The following is a 19,209-nucleotide window of genomic DNA, read 5'->3' as shown; positions in this document are numbered from 1 at the left end:
TTTTCCACTCTTCCATCCCCTCTCTCATTTCACCTGGCTACTAGATTCAGAGGAGGTGTCTCCTTTCCTAGAAGGCTTTTGCTGATCGCCCAGTCCCTCCTACCCCTCACACCCCTTTATCACATCCAACTGTGATTACCACGAGTCTACCCAGCCATGTCTCAAACAGATCAGACGCAAACAGGGCTGCGTCTTTCTACTTGTTGTATTACCAGTGCATAGTTAGTACTCAGAAAATGTTCATTTAGTGAGTGAATAAAATACGGCCACTTAAAAAAAACAGTTTTGATATACACTACATTGAACTTGGCAGGATTGTAACTTTCTGTCCCCTATGGCACTGTCCTGCTTTAGTTTTCACACTAGCTATATTTTTGTCAGGGCTCTGATTCCACCTCTGGTCTGTCCATCATCAATATTTTCAAGCTGGAAGGGATGTGAGGTGCCATATACTCCAGTGTTTTTTAAACTGTGCACATGTGCTGTGTAACACCAGAGACACCAGGGGCCTGCCCTGCCCACCTGGGACTGGGACTGTGGCAGGGGTTCATGTTGAGCCAGCAAACTGGAAAAGAACTGGGTCACTGACCCTTCTTTCAATAAGACTGGCTTCATTTTAAATTGTTTTCTATGTGGGCTACTGCCCAGGATTTCATTTGAACAAAGTTTCTGTAACTGTCAAGGATGGAAAACCCCTAGTTTAGTTCAATTTCCTCCTATGAAACATAATCTCTAGAAGCCTAGAGAGGGTAAGTGGCTTGTCTGAGGTCCAGCAGTTGCTAGTGGCAGATCCTGGGTCAGAACCACCCTATAACTCTAACAGAAGTAATCGTTTATATAATATCACACTGGGGGGAATAACTGTTAAATATGGTTTGAGTTTTAGTGAATTTTAGTGAATTTTCTGCTCAGAAGGCCTTGTGCTCCCATTTGTAAAAATCTTTAACTATGTACTTCATAATTCATTTGATAGCAAAATTTATACAGAAAGCTATTCTGGGTTTCCTTGGTCATGCATCCTGGGTGACCTTGCCATGGTGTGGAAGGCCACATTTGTGGGTAAAGGCATATCTTTGGTAATTTTTCACTTTAGCTGACTTTAGGCAGCATGTGGATGCATTCTAGCTGTGACTTTATCCCTTCTGTTTTCAAATATAAGATACTAAATACTAAAAAGTAAATAAATTAGAAATATGGTCTGGGGAGCTGTAGTACTCTCCCACTTGTCATCATAGGGCTTCAGCAAATGTCTATTTCTTTCTCCCATATTCCATTGAGGGTTACTTCATACCCACATGTGTCTTGCTGGTATATGTATTGTTCATGTACAGTCATTGGACATGCTTCACGTGAAATATTGGTATTTCTAAAAAACAATCTTAAAACTGCAGAACAAGTAATGCTTCGGGCACTGTTTGGGAAGGCTGCCAGGGCAGATTGACAAATTCTAAAATTTCTGTAGCACAGAGATTGGGGAATTAGTCAAGAGTCCAGTTCATGCTTAGTAAAACATTCACAACTTCCTGCTGTGACATTCATTAACTCTCGAGTCACTCTGTCAGAGTTTCCTAAAAGGCTGTAAAGCAGAAAATCACTGCACCCAAGAAAAAGCAGACATAGTATTCTGTTCCCCACCACCTCCTGCCCTGCTCCTTCTTAAACGGAGTTACCTGGTGGCTCCTACCCAGAAGACCATGGGGCAAACCACCTGCCCTGGGGTCAGAGGTCACCCCCTTAGCTGGGGCTGGTGTGCTGGCCTGACTGCACCTTCTGAGGGGTGGATTCCGTTGACTCTTCCCTACTTCCTTAGACACTATGGTCTCTGGGCTTTTGCTTTCTACCTGGGATACTCACTCTGTGCTCCTTTCTACCTTCATGAACCCCTTGGATTCTGATCCTGTCTCCTTACTGAGGTCGGTCGATGGGCCTCACTTGCTCTACCTAGCATCTTCTTGGCCTTTCCCTGTTTAGAGTTTTTGTTACCTGCCAGGTGTTTATTTCTCAACAAGCTTCTTTTTGGGCCCCTCTTTTCCAGTCCCAGTGGTGTCCACACCCAGGCCAGTGTTTATAAACATCTCACTAGAATAAGCACAAATGGAAATAAAGTTGTTTTCTCTAGCTGAGAGAAGTCTGTATCTCTGCTGGCCTTGGTGAATGAATGAATGTCTGTGCAACTTTATGAAAGGACAGCCACTGAAATATCAGTGAGCAGCCTGGACGTACAGTCCACACCCAGGCATCAAATAGTAAAACAGAACAATCTGTTCATGGCTGTGGCTGTTTTTTTTTTTTTTTTTTTTTTTTTTTTTTTTTTGAGACATGGTCTCACTCTGTCACCCAGGCTGGAGTGCAAGGGCATGATCTTGGTTCACTGCAACCTCCGCCTCCCAGGCTCAAGTGATCCTCCCCGCTAAGTCTCCCGAGTAGCTGGGACTACAGGCATATGCCACCATGCCCAGCTAATTTTTGTATTTTTAGTAGAGACAGGATTTTTCCATGTTGGCCATGCTGGTGGCTGATTTTTTCAACCTCAGCTTCTGATTCTAGGGTGCACACAGGGAGTAGAGAGATTACGAATGAGGCAGGCCCCTCTCCCCTACTCTCATGAAATGCTCTGTTCAGAAACTGTTTTCTTACTGTAGAAAGTGGGGTAGTTTAAATCCTTCCCCTCACTATTTTGGGCAGGGTTGGAAGATGACGGCCTTTATCTTGATTCGGTATTTGAAGAATGCGCTTGATCCTTTCCAGATGGAGAGAATGAGAACTCACTATTTCAGCATATTACTTGTTCAACAGGAAGTGACTATCTTCACATGGAATAGCATAAGATGTGGATCAGTAGGACAGAAAAGAGTCAAGGAGTCACACAGGACTAGGAGGAAGCTAGATCTCACCCCATATAATATTTCCTTATTCTGACCCAAGATATCATCAATCCTCTACCTAGCATCTTCCTGGCCTTCACCTATTTAGAGTTTGTGTTACCGGCCACGTGGTTATTTCTCAACAAGCTTCTTATTGGGCCTCTCTTGTCCAGTCCCAAGGTGTCCATGCCCAGTAAAGTGGGACTGAATAAGAGAGACCCAATAAGGGCCACACTCAGAGGACAGTGTGTATAACCTACATACTGTGAGTATATTGTTATATACTTGTTTTGATTAATAGTTCAGTCAACTATGTTCATTTCATAGAGTGACTTCGTAAAGGCTCATGAATGGAGGGTCTGCTTCCTGTGGTGATGGTAGTTAATGTTTTCAAGCTCAACATGTAGAGGCAACATGTTTTAAGCACCTTACATGGATTGACTCATAGAATTCCTCACAATAACCATGTGAGAAGGGTGTTATTATCTCCATTTTACAGATATAGAACTTGAGACTGATAGCTTACATAGCTAGCTCAAGTCATCTAGTTAGGAGAAGAAGCAAAACTTGAGCCCAGGCAGAATGCCTTTAGTGCCAGCATCCTAAACAAGTATATTAATGCCACACTTCCTCTCATTACAGTCCTCAAGAGTTTCTGGTAGATACATGGAAGACATCAAATCCTCAGCCTTCTACCTTCCTTTGTCTATGCCATGGAAGTCCAAGCCTTAGCTTTTGTAGAAATACATGGATTCAGGATTAATTGTACATTGAGTTCTATAAAACATTTTTTGGAATTATTGACTATGAATGTAATTACAATAATGACAGCAAATGCTGCAATTATACCAAATGACATAATTTTGTATAAATGTGGTACATATAAGGAAATCACTAGATTGTATAATTGTAGCACCGTGATGAGGTCGCAAGGTTCCTTGTTGAATTAGATAAAGATGTGTATAACCACAGAGCACAGATTTAAGTTTGGTGGTGAAAGGAATGAACTATTTAGACGTTGGTTAAGATAAACCAAATTTCATTTTAAACATTTAAAAGTATCTCTTTTCATAATCACATGCATCCTTAAATGATTTGCTAAGCTTAAATAGGACTGGTTTTCCCATCTAATGTTCTTTGTGGACCAGATGAGTCAAATCCTAAATGAGGTCCTGCTCAGGGAGACTGTTCTGCTTTGCTGCAGCCTCTTCCAGTCATGGGTTTCACATATCCCAGTTAGGGAAGAGTATTCTAACACATAAAACGGGATCCCAGAAAACCAGTCCCAGCTCTTGGGACTTGGGCAATTAATAGTTTCAATCTATCCGCAAGTGAAGACCATCTCTAACTGCTAAGCCAACTTGGCTAGCCTAGCTCTGCAAAAAGATTATTAAAACCCACCAGCTTCCTATATTGGTGCAGACATTTTAGCATGTTTCTTAGGGAAGTAGGCCTAGAGTGGTCAGATGATGGTAGAGATCTCCAGTATCTGAAGAAGATTCAGAAGCACCATTTTGAGTGCTTGTCAGGTTTGGCAGAATATATATATACAGTATACAGAGCTTAAATATACGCATGTGTGTACGCGTATGTGTGTGTGTATATATATATACACAAACACACACATATATACACACAAAGACACATACATTATATGTGTAAATACATATACATATTTTATATATACACATATATACAAAGCTAACAGATATATACACATGACACATACACATATGTAGCTCTGTAGACGTTAAAATGTAAATGTAAATATACACAGAGTTAAATTTTTTGTGGACTAGATTTAATTTGCAGGTCAAGACTTCTGAACCTATAGTTTGTATTGTTTCTAAAAATTCCATGTTATGAAGACTACATAGTATTGTGGACAGGAGAAAAACAAAAGGTTTCTAAAGTATTTTCATTGCATTAGGCTGCATAGTGTTAATGTTCATTTTGTAAGTATATATTTTTTAAAAGGGCAGAATTGTTTTTATAGGAAGGTAAGGTGAGTGATTCATGTACTTGTGGGACAGATACAAGACAAAGGGACACAGAGGATTTTTTTTTTTTACATCACAGACTCCTAGAGTTGAAAGAGATTTTGAGGTCACCCAATTCAACTTTTATTAAATGAAATTGCAGTAGTAAGTAGAAATAAAGAAAGAAGCATAATAATTCCAACTTACAGGCTTTGGAGTTTTCCATGGAGAAAAGAAACCTGTAATAAAGAAAACAGTATTTGAACTTTGAAAATATTGCCCACTGCCACTTATGGGTGGCACGATATTAAGATAATTGTAATTGATTTTAAATTAGTTAATAACAAACAATAACAATAACAAACTTCTGCCTGGCTGTATTGTTTTCTTCAAGGAGCTCAAAATCAAATAATTTCATTGGAATTGTATTAATGATTCTAAAAACATTCCTTATTTGGCAACTGAAGATGCTAAGGCACAGAGAAGGCAAGTGAACATATATCAAATGGTCAGGGCTTGACAAGGCTCAAAACTCAGTCACCCTTAGGGATTTCTATTGCACAGCCTTAGTGGGAAAGGGAGAGAGGATATTGACATACATTTTGATTTCAAAGGTAAATATCTTTGCTTAGTATAAGAAATGGTTGTTTTATTTACCTGCTTTATGTGGTTAAAAATCAATTAATAAGTCTTCATTATTCCTAAATTTAAAAATAATGTATATACCTACATTATGAATTAGGTTCCACTATAAATTTTTGTGAGTGTTTCTCCACTGAGATGGGGCAGATTTCTATCTTTGTGCCCCAGTGCTAGCAAATATTTTGTGTGAAGAGTTCAAAATGTTTGTTACTTGAATGAATCATGTATCATGGAAGCCTTTTTTACCCAATGTATTGATCTCTTTCTATTATCACAAAATATAATGATTTGAGTGACCCTGTTGTGATCCAAATGATTAAGATAATTAAAAGTAAAGGATAGATTAACTCCCTTTTAAAAAAATATTATTTTAGCATATGAAATCAATTTTTTAAAAGGTGATAAAACAAGCTTAAAATAGAGGCAGAGGGCACTGCCACATGCTGGTCATAACAATCCAAAACTTAATTGAGCACATAGAACAAAATCATATCTTTTCATATATCTTCCTTCTTTCAACAATTTTCACTTAAGTTAGTATCAGGTAGTTTCTGATAAAATCCCTAATAACAATGAATATTGAAAACATGCCACATACTATGTTTATCACCTTTAAAACAGACTTGTTCAAAATGGACATAGTTGACAACTATTCCTATTTCCATTTGTAGGAAATATCTGTAGAAATCGGGACACATAGTTACCTACACACATTAAGGAATCCAACTCAGCATGGCAAAAATACTAATTGCACCACAATGCACTGTTGCGAATAAGCGATGATTAATTTTATGAAAAGAATTAAACTGGGCTGGGTGCAGTGGCTCACGCCTGTAATTCCAGCACTTTGGGAGGCTGAGGCGGGCGGATCACCCAAGGTCGGGAGTTTGAGACTAGCCTGGCCAACATGTTGAAATCCTGTCTCAGCTAAAAATACAAAAATCACCCAGGTGTGGAGGCATGCACCTGTAATCCCAGCTACTTGGGAGGCTGAGGCAGGAGAATCACTGGAACTTGGGAGGCGGAGGTTGCAGTGAGCCAAGATCCTGCCACTGCACTCTAGCCTGGGCAACAGAGTGAGACTCTTGTCTCAAAAAAAAAAAAAAAAAGTTAAACTATATAATCCATCATGTTTCTTAGCTTTCCTTAGAACCTAGAGTTACATTTAATGTTTAGGGGTAATAACCATCTTACCCAAGAAGCTTGGTAAAATTAGCTCTCTTTCTGTCTTACATACGCTGTTCACTATTTCTCTTTCCAATTAATAAAAAAATTCTGTTCAATGTGTGGTTTATAAGGATTTAATTGCATCCTTTTTGGAAAGAGTTGACAGTAAACATTACAGATAAATACATTTATCTCCTTGACTCATTCTATAAAATGCCAGTGAAAACAATTTGGCCATGAGTTTAAAAGTGAAACAAACTTTAACCTATTGGCTTATTAACCATTGCTTCAGTGAAGTATAAAATTTATTTGCTGTTTTACGGAATTGCCAGCAATAGCACTTTTGAGAAAAGACATCATTTATATATTTTCACCATGTCAAAATATTCAATGATTTCCTCTACTTTCTTTGTGTCGTCACCTTCTTCCTGCAATGCCCAAACAGACTTTGAGTATTTGCTATTTCACATTTGACAGGTGCTAGGATTCTTAGACTTTGATACAGAGGTATTGAAAATAGTTCCTCTTAATGGCGCTCTCATCTCCACATGAGACGTTATCTTAAAAGATGATTTTCCCTCCTATAGAAAATGTATAATCATCTGCCCTCTCAGGAGTTATGGTGTCAGAACTAAAATGGTGTAAGCAGGAGCCTGGTGGAGAAGAGACAAGAAGAGGAGGTGTTTAATTTGACTGCCTTTCATCATGGTACTTGGGCTCCTCATTCTTCTAAGGCTGATTCGTTCAGTCTGACCTCAGACCATTGGTGCAACCCAGGGCTCCTTTACTGCTCACGTGATGGCAGTTTCTGGAATATTTCTAATGCTGAGCTGTGCTGCAGAAGCTTCAGTCTTTGAAGCAATAGTAGCCCTTTCTGAATCATTGTTAAAAAGAAGTTGCTTGCTGCAGAGTAAGGAATTTTATATGGTAAGAGAGAGCATCAGAATAATTTGCTTAAAAATAAATGCTATTTTTGTTTATCTGTCAAATTATTAATCATGTTGGCCGGGCGCGGTGGCTCACGCCTGTAATCCCAGCACTTTGGGAGGCCGAGGCGGGCGGATCACAAGGTCAGGAGATCAAGATTATCCTGGCTAACACGGTGAAACCCCATCTCTACTAAAAATACAAAAAATTAGCCAGACATGGTGGTGGGCGCTTATAGTCCCAGCTACTGGGAGGCTGAGGCAGGAGAATGGCGTGAACCCAGGAGGCAGAGCTTGCAGTGAGCCGAGATTGCGCCACTGCACTCCAGCCTGGGCGACAGAGCGAGACTCCGTCTCAAAAAAAAAATTAAAAATAAATAAATAAATAAATATAAATCATGTTACAAACATTTAAATTAAGATGAATGAAAAACATTTATTTTGGATATACTCAATTTGGTCCTGATGAAGACAGAAGGTCAAATTTTCTATGTGATTGAACTCCAACTTTCTGCTCAACTTCATGGGAAGTTGTGGGTTAACTACTATAAATGTCTTATATTTTTTTGTGGGGATGGCCCCTCTAGGAAATCTAGTCTATTTCAATTAAAATTAAAAAGCCCTAAAAACCAAATCAAAACTTTCAAATCCTTGAAGAGACATGCTGGTTATTATATTGAGCTTATTTCTGAAATTATTCTGGTAGAACATAGATCACAAAAGCAAGGTAAGACTTCTGAGATCTAGGAAGTTTTGTATATGCATGTATTGTGTGGTGAATCTCCACACTCCAGGTGAATGGAATAATTTCTATTGGGCATGATTATTTAAAAACTGCTTGCTAAATTTCGCCTTTGCTGCTTGCCTCACAGATCATAGGACACTATTCCCCTCATCCGCCAGAAACTATTACACCTTGCTTGGTGTCCTAGCCTTTCTCAATTCTAAGCATTTTGCTAGGCTTGGTTAGCCTGAGAATATTAATTTTGGGGCATCTCTTCACCCATCTTCATAGGGAAACAGGAACAGAGATACAGAAAACCTTTTCTTCAGCCTTTCTGAGTTGAGGTAGTCTTCATTATAAAACCAAGTTTATAGAAAAAGAGCCATATTCTTTAAAATAATAGTAATAGTAATAGTTTGTTTTAGTTTCTGGACTTTATTTCCCCTACTTCTATAGAAAGCTGTGTATTACAATTCTCTGGTAGGATTAAAATTTTTTTTATAATGACCTGACTCATGTTTTGCATACTGATCATTTATTGACTTTTATCCTTAGCAACTTGTTGTGTGTTTGAGTGTGCATTTGTGTGTGTACAAATGCAAATGTATTTATTTAATCTTGTGTCTTATGATAAAAGCAAAAGAGCTCAAGATATAGTTATAAGTTAAATGAAATATGGATAAGAACATAAAACAAAAGAGAATAAATGGAAAAATTTAGATGTAGCTAATATAGAAACTAGATGCATTTTTAAAATTTATTTTTAAGTAGATGCATTTTAATATAAAGCACAAAACTGATTACACCTGTAAAATCTGTCTTCTTTGGAACCAGAAATAAAACTAGAATATATTCGTAACTCTGCATCTAAGAGCATAGTGAGATGGGCAGAGAAACAGACACACATTGCAAATTGTTTAGGCAGGAAATCCTGGTACTTGAAAATGACAGAAGAAAAAAGACAACACTGATTTCATTATTGAAATGTAGATTAAATCTACATGTCAACTAAACACATTTTTTTTTTTCTTGAGACAGGGTCTCACTTGGTTACCCCAGGCTGAAATGCAGTGGCATGATCTTAGCCCACTGCAACCTCTACCTCCCAGGCTAAAGCGATCCTCCCACCTCAGCCTCCTGAGTAGCTGGGACCACAGGCACCTGCCACCACACCCAGCTAATTTTTGTATTTTGAGTAGAGATGGGGTTTCCCCATAGTGGTCAGGCTGGTCTCAAACTCCTGGCTTAAAGTGGTCTGCCCACCTCAGCCTCCCAAAGTGCTGGGATTACAGATGTGAGCCACTGCGCCCGGCCCTAAATACAATTTTTAATGAACTGCAGAACTATGGTTGCCAGATAAAATGTATACCCAGCCAAATTTGAATTTTGGAGAAAACAATGAATATTTTTTTTGGGTATAAGTATGTTCCATACATAGCATGAGACATATACTACATGGGACATACTGCTATTAAAAATTATTTGATACTTCTGGAATCCATTCATATTAAAATTATTCATTGTTTGAAGTTCAATTTAATTAGGAATTCTATATTTTTATTTGCTAAATCTGGTCATCCTTTATAGGGAACAATTTATATATGTCCCTGGTAAACATTTTAAAATAAAAACACAATAGTAACATCTACTGAAGGTAATATTTATTTCATTCAGAATAAAAAGCCCTGAAAATATTTACTATTTCCTTTATTGTCAGGAATCTTGATTTCGAGAAACCTTAGAACATTCCATTTGCTATACAGATCATTGCATTGTGCTGACTGCCTTCTCATTGGGATCCTGGACTGAGGTCACCTCATGAGATACAGGATGCTGTGGCCAATGCTAGTGCCACAAAAGGCCATTTTCAAACTGCTTGATGCAAATTACAGAGTGGCTCTTTTCAGAACTTACTTTTCCTGACACATGATAACCGAAATGAAAGAACATCAATGTCTTTACAGTAGATCTGAAGTGGAGATCCCCTTTCTGGGTGTGCATTTGTGTGGTAAGAGTTTTATTATTATTTATTTTCACAGGGCAAAAAGATTATGAACTTTCTTAAAATCACCCCAATTCAAATAAGAGTTCAAAATACAATGAAGAGCAACTTTAATCCATCATGATATCGTCACTTTGGCATAATACCAAAAGAACTTTTCTTTTTCCTTTTCCTTTCTTTTCTTTCTTTTTTTTTTTGAGATGAAGTTTTGCTCTGTTGCCTAGGCTGGAGTGCAATGGCCTGATCTTGGCTCACTGCAAGCTCTGCTTCCTGGGTTCCAGCGATTCTCCTGCCTCAGCCTCCCAAATAGCTGGGACTACAGGTGTGCGCCACCATGCCCAGCTAATTTTTGTATTTTTTAGTAGAGCTGGGGTTTCGCCATATTGGCCAGGCTGGTCTCAAACTCCTGATCTCATGATCCACCCGACCCGGCACCGAGCTACCGCGCCTGGCCACCAAGGCAACTTTTCAAGATTTTCAGGAATTTTCCCAAACAGAACTAAGTCTTTCAACATCCTTCTGTATTCCAGTCGATACATTGAACTCCCATTTGCAGAATGTGAAATAGTTCCTCCTTTAGCTGAAATATTTGCTAGAACATATGATTCTGCTTTTGAAGATTACTGTTACAATGTCATGTATTTCATAGGGGATTCTGCAGTTACTAAAAATGATGGAGATGCTGGGGAAACACTTTCTAGTTCTCTTTTTTTTTAAGCACAGAAGAGGAGTAGAACGACTTTTAAACAAAGATATGTTTCACTACTGATTTCCATGCCCTAAAGCTGTGTGTTCTGTTTTACTTAAGAAAAGGAGACAAAATAATTTGAATACACTTAACATTGTTGAGCTGTACACTGAGATGTAACATAAGTTTTATGTTATGTGTATTTTACCACGATTAATTTTTTTTCAAGCCATAAAATAAAAAAGTGAAAAGAGAGAACAAAAGTGTGCACATATCACATGTGTAAGAGAGAAAAAAGAGAAAGTAATAAATGGAGAGAATTTTTTTTTCACAGTCCCTGTGATGCCCTGCTGGAAGACAGGAAACTCACCTGAACACCCACACAGACCTTTCTACCTCTTAAGTTATCCTTTCTTATGAAGGATTGTAGGGAATAAACTGAATTCACATTCTCACTACATTTCTGAAAATATTTCAGGGATTTTGGAGAAACTCTTCCAGTACAAGAAACTGTTTTTTAAAAGTTTCCCAAAGAGGAAAAAAAGCCCCAAGGCTTTTATAATCTCCATTTAGGGTTAATTTGATGGAGAAAAATACCACTAATAAAATTAATGTTTAATTTAAAGATCCTCCCATTCTCCCACAGCCTGGAAAACAGACCTAAGCTTTCCATCAAAAATTCAGCCTTTGGTAAATGTAAGCCAGCAGAGTCATGAGCTAATTTCCATCAGAACTAGTTCAATGTTATTCACTTTCTTTCTGGTTTTTGATTGATTCATGTATTCCTTATTAAAATTCATTAAATGGGTTAAGCCCTGCAGTTCTTTGAGATAATTTGTTTAAGCTGCTTGAAGTGGGTAAAAGGGCAATTTTTCCTAATGAAACTGACCTAGGCTAAGAAAAGACCTGTCCCTTAGCAAGCATGGAAGACACACTGCTGCCAGTACTTAAACATCACATCACCATGTGTTTGCCAAGCAATGCCTTCAGTTTGCAAGGAAAATTTCACATGACTGCCATCTTTGACCTGCAGAATCCATTTCGTTGTTGTTGGTTTTTTTTTGTTTTCTTAAGATGGAGTGTCACTCTACCACCCAGGCTGGAGTGCAGTGGCCCGATCTAGGCTCACTGTAACCTCCGGCTCCCAGGTTGAAGCAGTTCTCTGCCTCAGCCTCCCGAGTAGCTGCGATTACAGGCGCCTGCCACCATGCCTGGCTAATTTTTGTATTTTTAGTAGAGACGGGGTTTCATTATCTTTGCCAGGCTGGTCTTGAACTCCCGACCTCGTGATCCACCCGCCTTTGCCTCCCAAAGTGTGTGTTTTTTTTTAATATGGGGAGCTGAGGCTTTCTCTGCAATGCTTTAAAAATGATCCTTTCTGTATCTTTTAAATAAAAGCGTTTTTCTTAGAAACACTGTAAAATTGTTTTCAAACAGCCATTTCTCCCCTGGCTTTGTTCCTTATGGAGAGAGCAATCCAACTATTTCAAGTAATCTCAATGACTATCAAAAAGGATAAATCTGCACATATTGTCTTCTGATAAACTCAGCTACATAAAGGATAGGTTCAAAATAACGCAGGCAAGGTGAAAAGCCTTAAACAGGAATAAAGGAATGGACTGAAAGAGGAAGAATTGTGCTTCTAGGAAGGCTAAAACTCAGAGTGAGGTGAGTCTTGAAGAAAATATTAACAACTACAAAGGCCTTTTTATTTATGTTCTGAGCAAGATAAGGGGAATAAAGAGAGAAACCTGCTCTGGGCTTATGGCACACTGTAAAAAATTGGCAAAGAAAATGTGGAAGGCTATCAATACTTGCAAATGGAAAAATCCAGTTCTGACATTTTTTTAAAAAATGGTGAATGTATAGCATTGATTATTATTATTTTTTTTGGGAAATCCATCTAGAAAGATTTTAAAGTAATTTAAGATGGATTACATGTCTGTTTGGTATTTTACACCAACATTAAATACATCTTTATTGAGTTGTTGGTGTCTTACAAGCATCATAAATTCAATACAGAAATGGAATCTTTTATCTTTCCTCCCAAATCCACTCTTCACTCTTTACTGTTCCTTATTTTGGGAAATTTCACCTGCCCTCTGAGTTTTTAAGACAGGAACCTGAAAGTCATTCTTTTTTTTTTTTTTTTTTTTTGGGACGGGAGTCTTGCTCTGTCACCCAGGCTGGAGTGCAGTGGCGTGATCTCGGCTCACTGCAAGCTCCGCCTCCCAGGTTCAGGCCATTCTCCTGCCTCAGCCTCCTGAGTAGCTGGGACTACAGGCGTGCACCACCACGCCCAGCTAAAATTTGTATTTTTAGTAGAGACGGGGTTTCACCATGTTGGCCAGGATAGTCTTGATCTCCTGACCTCATGATCTGCCCGCCTTGGCCTCCCAAAGTCCTGGGATTACAGGCGTGAGCCACCGCGCCTGGCCTGAAAGTCATTCTCAACACTTTCCTTTCCTTCCTTACCACGAAATTTCTGTCTTTTCTATCTCTGAAATCTATTTCAAATCTACTTCTATTTACCTCCATGGCCACCATTGTAATTCACGCCCTATTTTCTCTTCCTTGAGCTGAAACAACAGCAAATTTGACGATGTCACTGAATTTGATTATGCTTGAAAATCCTTCTGTGAATTCCTGTTACACTTGAGATGAAATGCAAAACCTACAAGGCTCTGAAGAAATTGGCTCCTACTTATTCCCTGGCCAGCGCATGCGTCACTCCTCTTCAATTGTTGAAGTTCCTTAAGCCAGGTGTTTTTAACCACAGGGCCTTTGCACAAACTCCTTCATTTGTCCACTCTTTCCTACTCTTCACATAGCTATCTCTGACCCATTTTTATGTGTCAGCTTAAGTATCATTTTCTCAGAGATGTCTCTGACCTTTCATTGTTAATCAAGCTTCCTTATTATAGTTTTTCATTGTATCCTGCATTTTTCCATTATATGGTTCTATTTGTAATTATATTTATTAGATCATATTAATGCCATAATTTTATAATTATTAGTTTAATGTCCATCTCCCCCATTAGAGCATAAATTCCATTAGTGGAAATATTATACCTATTTTCTTCATCATGTATTCCCAGTACTTAGCAAATACCTGACACACAGTGGATACTTCAGTAGACCTAATTGAATGGCTCAGTAATGGCAGTGAAGGGTGAGGAAGGTAGGATACAGAGACATATTCAAAAGATACTCGGGAGAACTGATGAGTCCCGGAGATTTGCTGGGGATGGAGAAGTGCTATAAAGGAGAAGATGAAATCTATGATGACTTCTAGCTTGGGAATTTGAGTGGATGATGGTGTTATTGGCTGAGATAAAAAAAAGAGGCTTGTTTGAGTGGAGTCTCATGAGTTAGGTTATGGGCAAAATAAGTCTGAGGTGCCTTTGGGAATATGGGTTCAAATGTAGTTTGAACTACATTTTGAAGTTTGCACCAAAATGAGTTTGGGTTTGGGTGTTTAAGTTCCACAGTAATTGGCTCTACTGTGTGGTGCTCAGAGATATGTGTCAGGTAAAACTTAAAATAATGCAGCAAAATTGTGTTGCATGAAAAGTGAAATCCTTGGGTTTGTAGAAGAATGAGTGAAGTGTTTGTTACTAACAGAGAGCCAAGTAGAAAGAAAGCTTCAAGAAGTAGTAGTTGTAAACATTCATAATATAAGACTTTTTATTGGTTTGTCAGATAGGAGGGTCACTGGTGACCTCAGTGGAAGCAGTTCAATTGCCAAGACAAAGGCAGAAATCAGATTGCGGTGGGTCTGAATAAATGGAAGGTGAGGAAGTGGGACTGAGAAATGGTCATGGGGTCGAAGAAGCAGTGTCATAGTGGCTACAGGGGAATAAAGCCCTTCATAAAAAGATTTCTTTTTGGTGGGATAAGCATGCTAACATCCAGATGAGAAGGAACCTAAGTAGAGACAGTGTGAAGATTCAGGAGGAAAGAGGCTAACTGGTGAAATCATTTCATGAGACGAGAGAGGGTATGATCTAGAGCACCAGGGGAGACATTCACCTTAATTGGGAGAGGAGGCACCCAAATCCTTATCAAGAGGCTGGAGCAGATCTCTCAGTGGGCGAACCCCCTAGGATCTGCCCCATGGGGAGGGGATGGGACTAGATAGGAGAATTCACTCACAGTGGCAGAGATTGGTAAGATCAATGGGAGTCTTCGGGGTCCTGGTTATGAGGCAAAGATAGAAACAGGAACACAATTTCTAGGTGGTGGAGTGAGAGTGATGCACACAGAATATGGGGTAAAACTGACTTGGGTTCTAGTCCCAGCTCCACCTCTCACTAGCTATGTGGTCTCACATACATGGGTGGGCACACGCTATCAGGATGGACTCCTGGGCTGTGAGGGAGACCCTGGATTTGCTTTGTGGCTCACAGATGCATGACTGATTGAGTCCCCTAACCTCTCAGAGGCTCAGATTCTTTTTCTGGAACAAAGTAAGGATAATAACAAACTATTTTAATGAGAACTAAATAATAGTAATGCACTTTACATTCTATCAATATAAAGTGGAACATTTGTTCCATTTAATGCTTTTGATGGATTTCAAATTCTATTTCTACAAAGTAGAGGTCTGCTTTTCAGCAAGGTGTTCAACAGTTTATTGCCACAACAAATGCATGTTATTTTTCCTTCACTGTTTTCCACTTTTTGTTCTTTTAAGCTTACTTTTAAATGCTTTTGAGCTGCCTTATGCTGTATGGACTACGACTTATTTTGATTTGCTTTATCTTTTTCAATCACTGTTTTCATCCCATTGGAGTTTTCCAGTTCCTCCTGATCCTGGTTAGGTGAGAAGTTTAACCTCACTCCAGTCTCTGTGCTCTAGTATAGACTGTGCCTCCAGCTTCAGTGATTATGCCACCATTATTCTTTTATGAATTGCTTCTAACTTTGCATTTTCCTGTAAGTATTTATACAATGATTACTTACATTTACCCAACTTAACTAGTTTTAGTGCTTGCTACAGTTCTTTTTATACCGGTACTTCTCTATTTGAGGATTTTGAATTTTGATTCCTCTCTTAATGTATGTCCTCAAATAATTGTTTGGTGTGATAGGTGGAACAGTGGCCCCCGCAAAGATATCCACACGCTCATCCTCAAAACCTGCGCGTGGGCTACTTTACAAGGCAAAAGATAATTTGCAGATGTGATTAAGGCTAAAGGCCTTCAGATGCGAAGAGTATCTTTGATTATACAGGTGGGCCCAACCTACTACACGAGTCCTTCCAAGTGAGGAAACATTCCTGGCTGCAGCTAGAGAGAGATGGCAGCGTGAGGAGGCTCTGACTTGCTGCAGCTGCCCTGAAGATAGGGGAAGGGTGTCACCGGCTATGGGGTGCTGGAGGCCTCTGGAAGTGGATTCTCTTCTAACAACTACAGAAAAGAATGCTGTTGTGCTGACATTTTGATTTTAGCCCAGTGAGATCTGTGCTGGATTTCTGACCTACACTACTATAAGGTCAGTTTTTATTGTTTTAAGCCACTAAGTTTGTAAGGAATGTCTTATGGTAGCAGTAGCAAATCCATATAGCTGGCATCTTTCCTAAGCACTTCCATGTGAATTCTAGTTTCAAATGAAACTAGATCACAACTGTTTACTGCAGCCTCGACTTCCTGGGCTCAGATGAATCTTGCACCTCAGCCTCCCAAGTAGCCAGTGGGATTACAGGCATGTACTGCCACGCCCGGTTAACTTTTTGTATTTTTAGTTGATGGGGTTTCACCATGTTGCCCACAATGGTCTCAAACTCCTGGGCTCAAGTGATCCCCTGCCTTGGCCTCCTAAAGTGTTGGGATTACAGCGTGAGCCACCACACCCAGCCAAGACTTTTCTATTGTCCGCGGATATTTAGTGATGCAAGGAGAAGCCTGGATCTGCTCAATTTTTATTGGTAAGTCACCTTTCATTTTCCTCCCGGAAAAATTGTATTATAAAATCCTTTCTAGTGCTTTATAGCTTACCAGAATATGCCTAGGTGTTAATTTGTTTTCATCAGTTCTTCCTGGACTATAGCAAGAGCATTCGCTTTGGGATTTCTCTGAAGTCTTTCTACTCAAGATGTGGTTTGAGACCTGCAGCATCAGCCTCACCTGGGAGTTTGTGAGGACTCTCAGACCTAAGATTTATACTGAATCAGATCTGCATCTTGACAGGGTTCCCAGGTGACTAATGCACATTCCAGAAGTCCTGATCAAAGGATATTCTATTTGTAGATTTGATCTTGACTCTTTTATTAGAGTCCTCAATTTTTTTGTCCTTTGACTCCCTACGATCAATATTTATCAAAAGAGAGACATGCTTCTTCCTCTCCTCCAAGAGGTCATAGTCAAAGCTCTTGGTTCACGCTTCTGTGAAGTTTAGCCTAAAGCTGCCTCCTTACCTATTTTAAGTTCAGCCTAAGAGTTTCTCAGTACATAGTGAACTACTAATCTAACTGGATGTGTAAGCAGACCATAACCTGCTCTTGTGCTAATCAGAGTTTCGGCCAAAGGCAGCCAACTGTTCGAATCGTATTCAAATCAGGGAAATTTCAAGCTGTAACCAATCTGAGCTGTACCTCAGTTCCATTTTTGTAGGTTACTTTCCTTCTGTCCACAAATCTTTGTCGATCATGCGACAGTGTTGGGGTGTCTATGAACCTATTCTGGTTTGAGGGCTGCATGATTCACGAATCATTCTCTGCTCTATCAAGTTTAATCTAAGGTTTTCCTTCTAACACTTCTTTCCCTTCCTCTGGTAACTCTGGCATACTACTCCCCCAACCTCCCCAGCCTAGGTTTGGTCGCCTATTTGAAACACTCAATCCAAACTAGAATTACTTGGGAGAGTGATGTGCATGTGATTGCTGTTGAGTTGGAATAAAACGTGAGACCTACTGCTCTATAATTAGAGACCTCCTCATGTTGACCTCTACATCATTAGCTTCTTGCAGCATCGGGTCTAGTTCTTACTGATGTTAATAAATGTTTTCACCTGCTGAGGTAATCCCAAGCCCACGGATTTGTCTATTTCAGCCTTCTTAATCAAGCATTACTTTGTGTGGTCTTTGCATTTTGAGCTGCTGTGCCCATTTCTGCTTTTTAAATATTACATCTTCTAGCATCTGAGGATCCCAAGTATGTTTTCTGAGTTTCTTGTTTTCTGTAGTAAATCTTTTTGAGTGTCATGCTCTTTCTTCTAATCTTCAAGGCTAAACATTCCTTTTTAAAATACTTACCTATTTTGTTATAGATGCCATCCTCCATCTAAAAATCATTGCTGGAATCTGTGAATCCCTGATACTATCTTTTTGATGTCTTAGCACTTTACTGGGATGTTGGGAGACATGAGATATGAGATATCAATATGAGACTTTGGCCTGATGTCATTTTAAGATTTCTTAGCATAATCTGTTCATGTTAAGAGCAATTTATTTCTATCTCTACTTTGGTCTACAAATCTAGATCTTTTACTTTTTAAAACTAAGATCTGGAATATAGGTAGAACTGATGCTTATTTCTTGTTTTGACTAACCAGCTAAGACTTGAAATCAATCTTCCCTTAAGACTATGGCTTCCCTGATTAACAACAGTTGTTACTGCTTGTGGAGATAAAGCACAAAAATCATCAGAGGATTACCCCTGCAATGTATTTTCTCATAACTATGATAGCAAGAAATAGGGATTAAGAACAAACTTGTTTGCTTTACAGTGGGAATTCTTGGTGCAACTGACTTCTCTTTCTCCCTGTTTATTTTTCGTGTCCCCAGGTTCTCCTGTAGAACCTCCCAGGCAGAAGAAAAGATGATTCTAATGGTTCTGCTGTGGAGCAGAGAGTCACAGCTTGCAACACAGTCCATGGATCACCAGGAGGAACCTTACTGACTACTGGTGAGTCAATGTTTTACATCACATGAAGACAAAAGATGATCATGGATGTCATTTTAGTTTGGGTTCTCACAAAAGCAGACCCTGAGAGGAGGACTTGGGTGACTCTAGGAAGCATAAAGCGAAGAATGGGGAAAGTGATTCAGGGAAGGGAAACGTTAATGAATAGATTATCGCGTTGAGCAGGTGGGGCTTCATCTCATCATGGATCTTCTGAAAAACCACGAGACCATGGGGGGATAAGGATTGTTCTCCTGTGGTGTTAACTCTCCTGCATTCTTGGTTGTGCCTGCTTTAAGGCTGAGGGAGTACC

The 19,209-nt window shown here is 39.3% G+C and overlaps 1 protein-coding gene across 13 annotated transcripts in view; it reads right to left on the bottom strand.

The window, feature by feature from the left end:
* MAGI2 (membrane associated guanylate kinase, WW and PDZ domain containing 2) overlaps positions 1-19,209 on the bottom strand; it is a 1,476,658-nt gene that overhangs the window by 182,444 nt on the left and 1,275,005 nt on the right. For all 13 annotated transcript variants that reach the window (XM_030825454.1, XM_030825458.1, XM_030825457.1 and 10 more), the window contains one exon: positions 5,051-5,082. In XM_030825454.1, coding sequence (XP_030681314.1) covers positions 5,051-5,082 — 32 coding nt within the window. The remainder of the gene's footprint in view (positions 1-5,050; positions 5,083-19,209) is intronic.

This window comes from Nomascus leucogenys, chromosome 13 (assembly GCF_006542625.1).
Source record: "Nomascus leucogenys isolate Asia chromosome 13, Asia_NLE_v1, whole genome shotgun sequence".
Classification (NCBI taxonomy): domain Eukaryota; kingdom Metazoa; phylum Chordata; class Mammalia; order Primates; family Hylobatidae; genus Nomascus; species Nomascus leucogenys.
The sequence above is the reverse complement of the archived record's forward strand: the minus strand, read 5'-3'. Positions and strand labels throughout refer to the sequence as shown.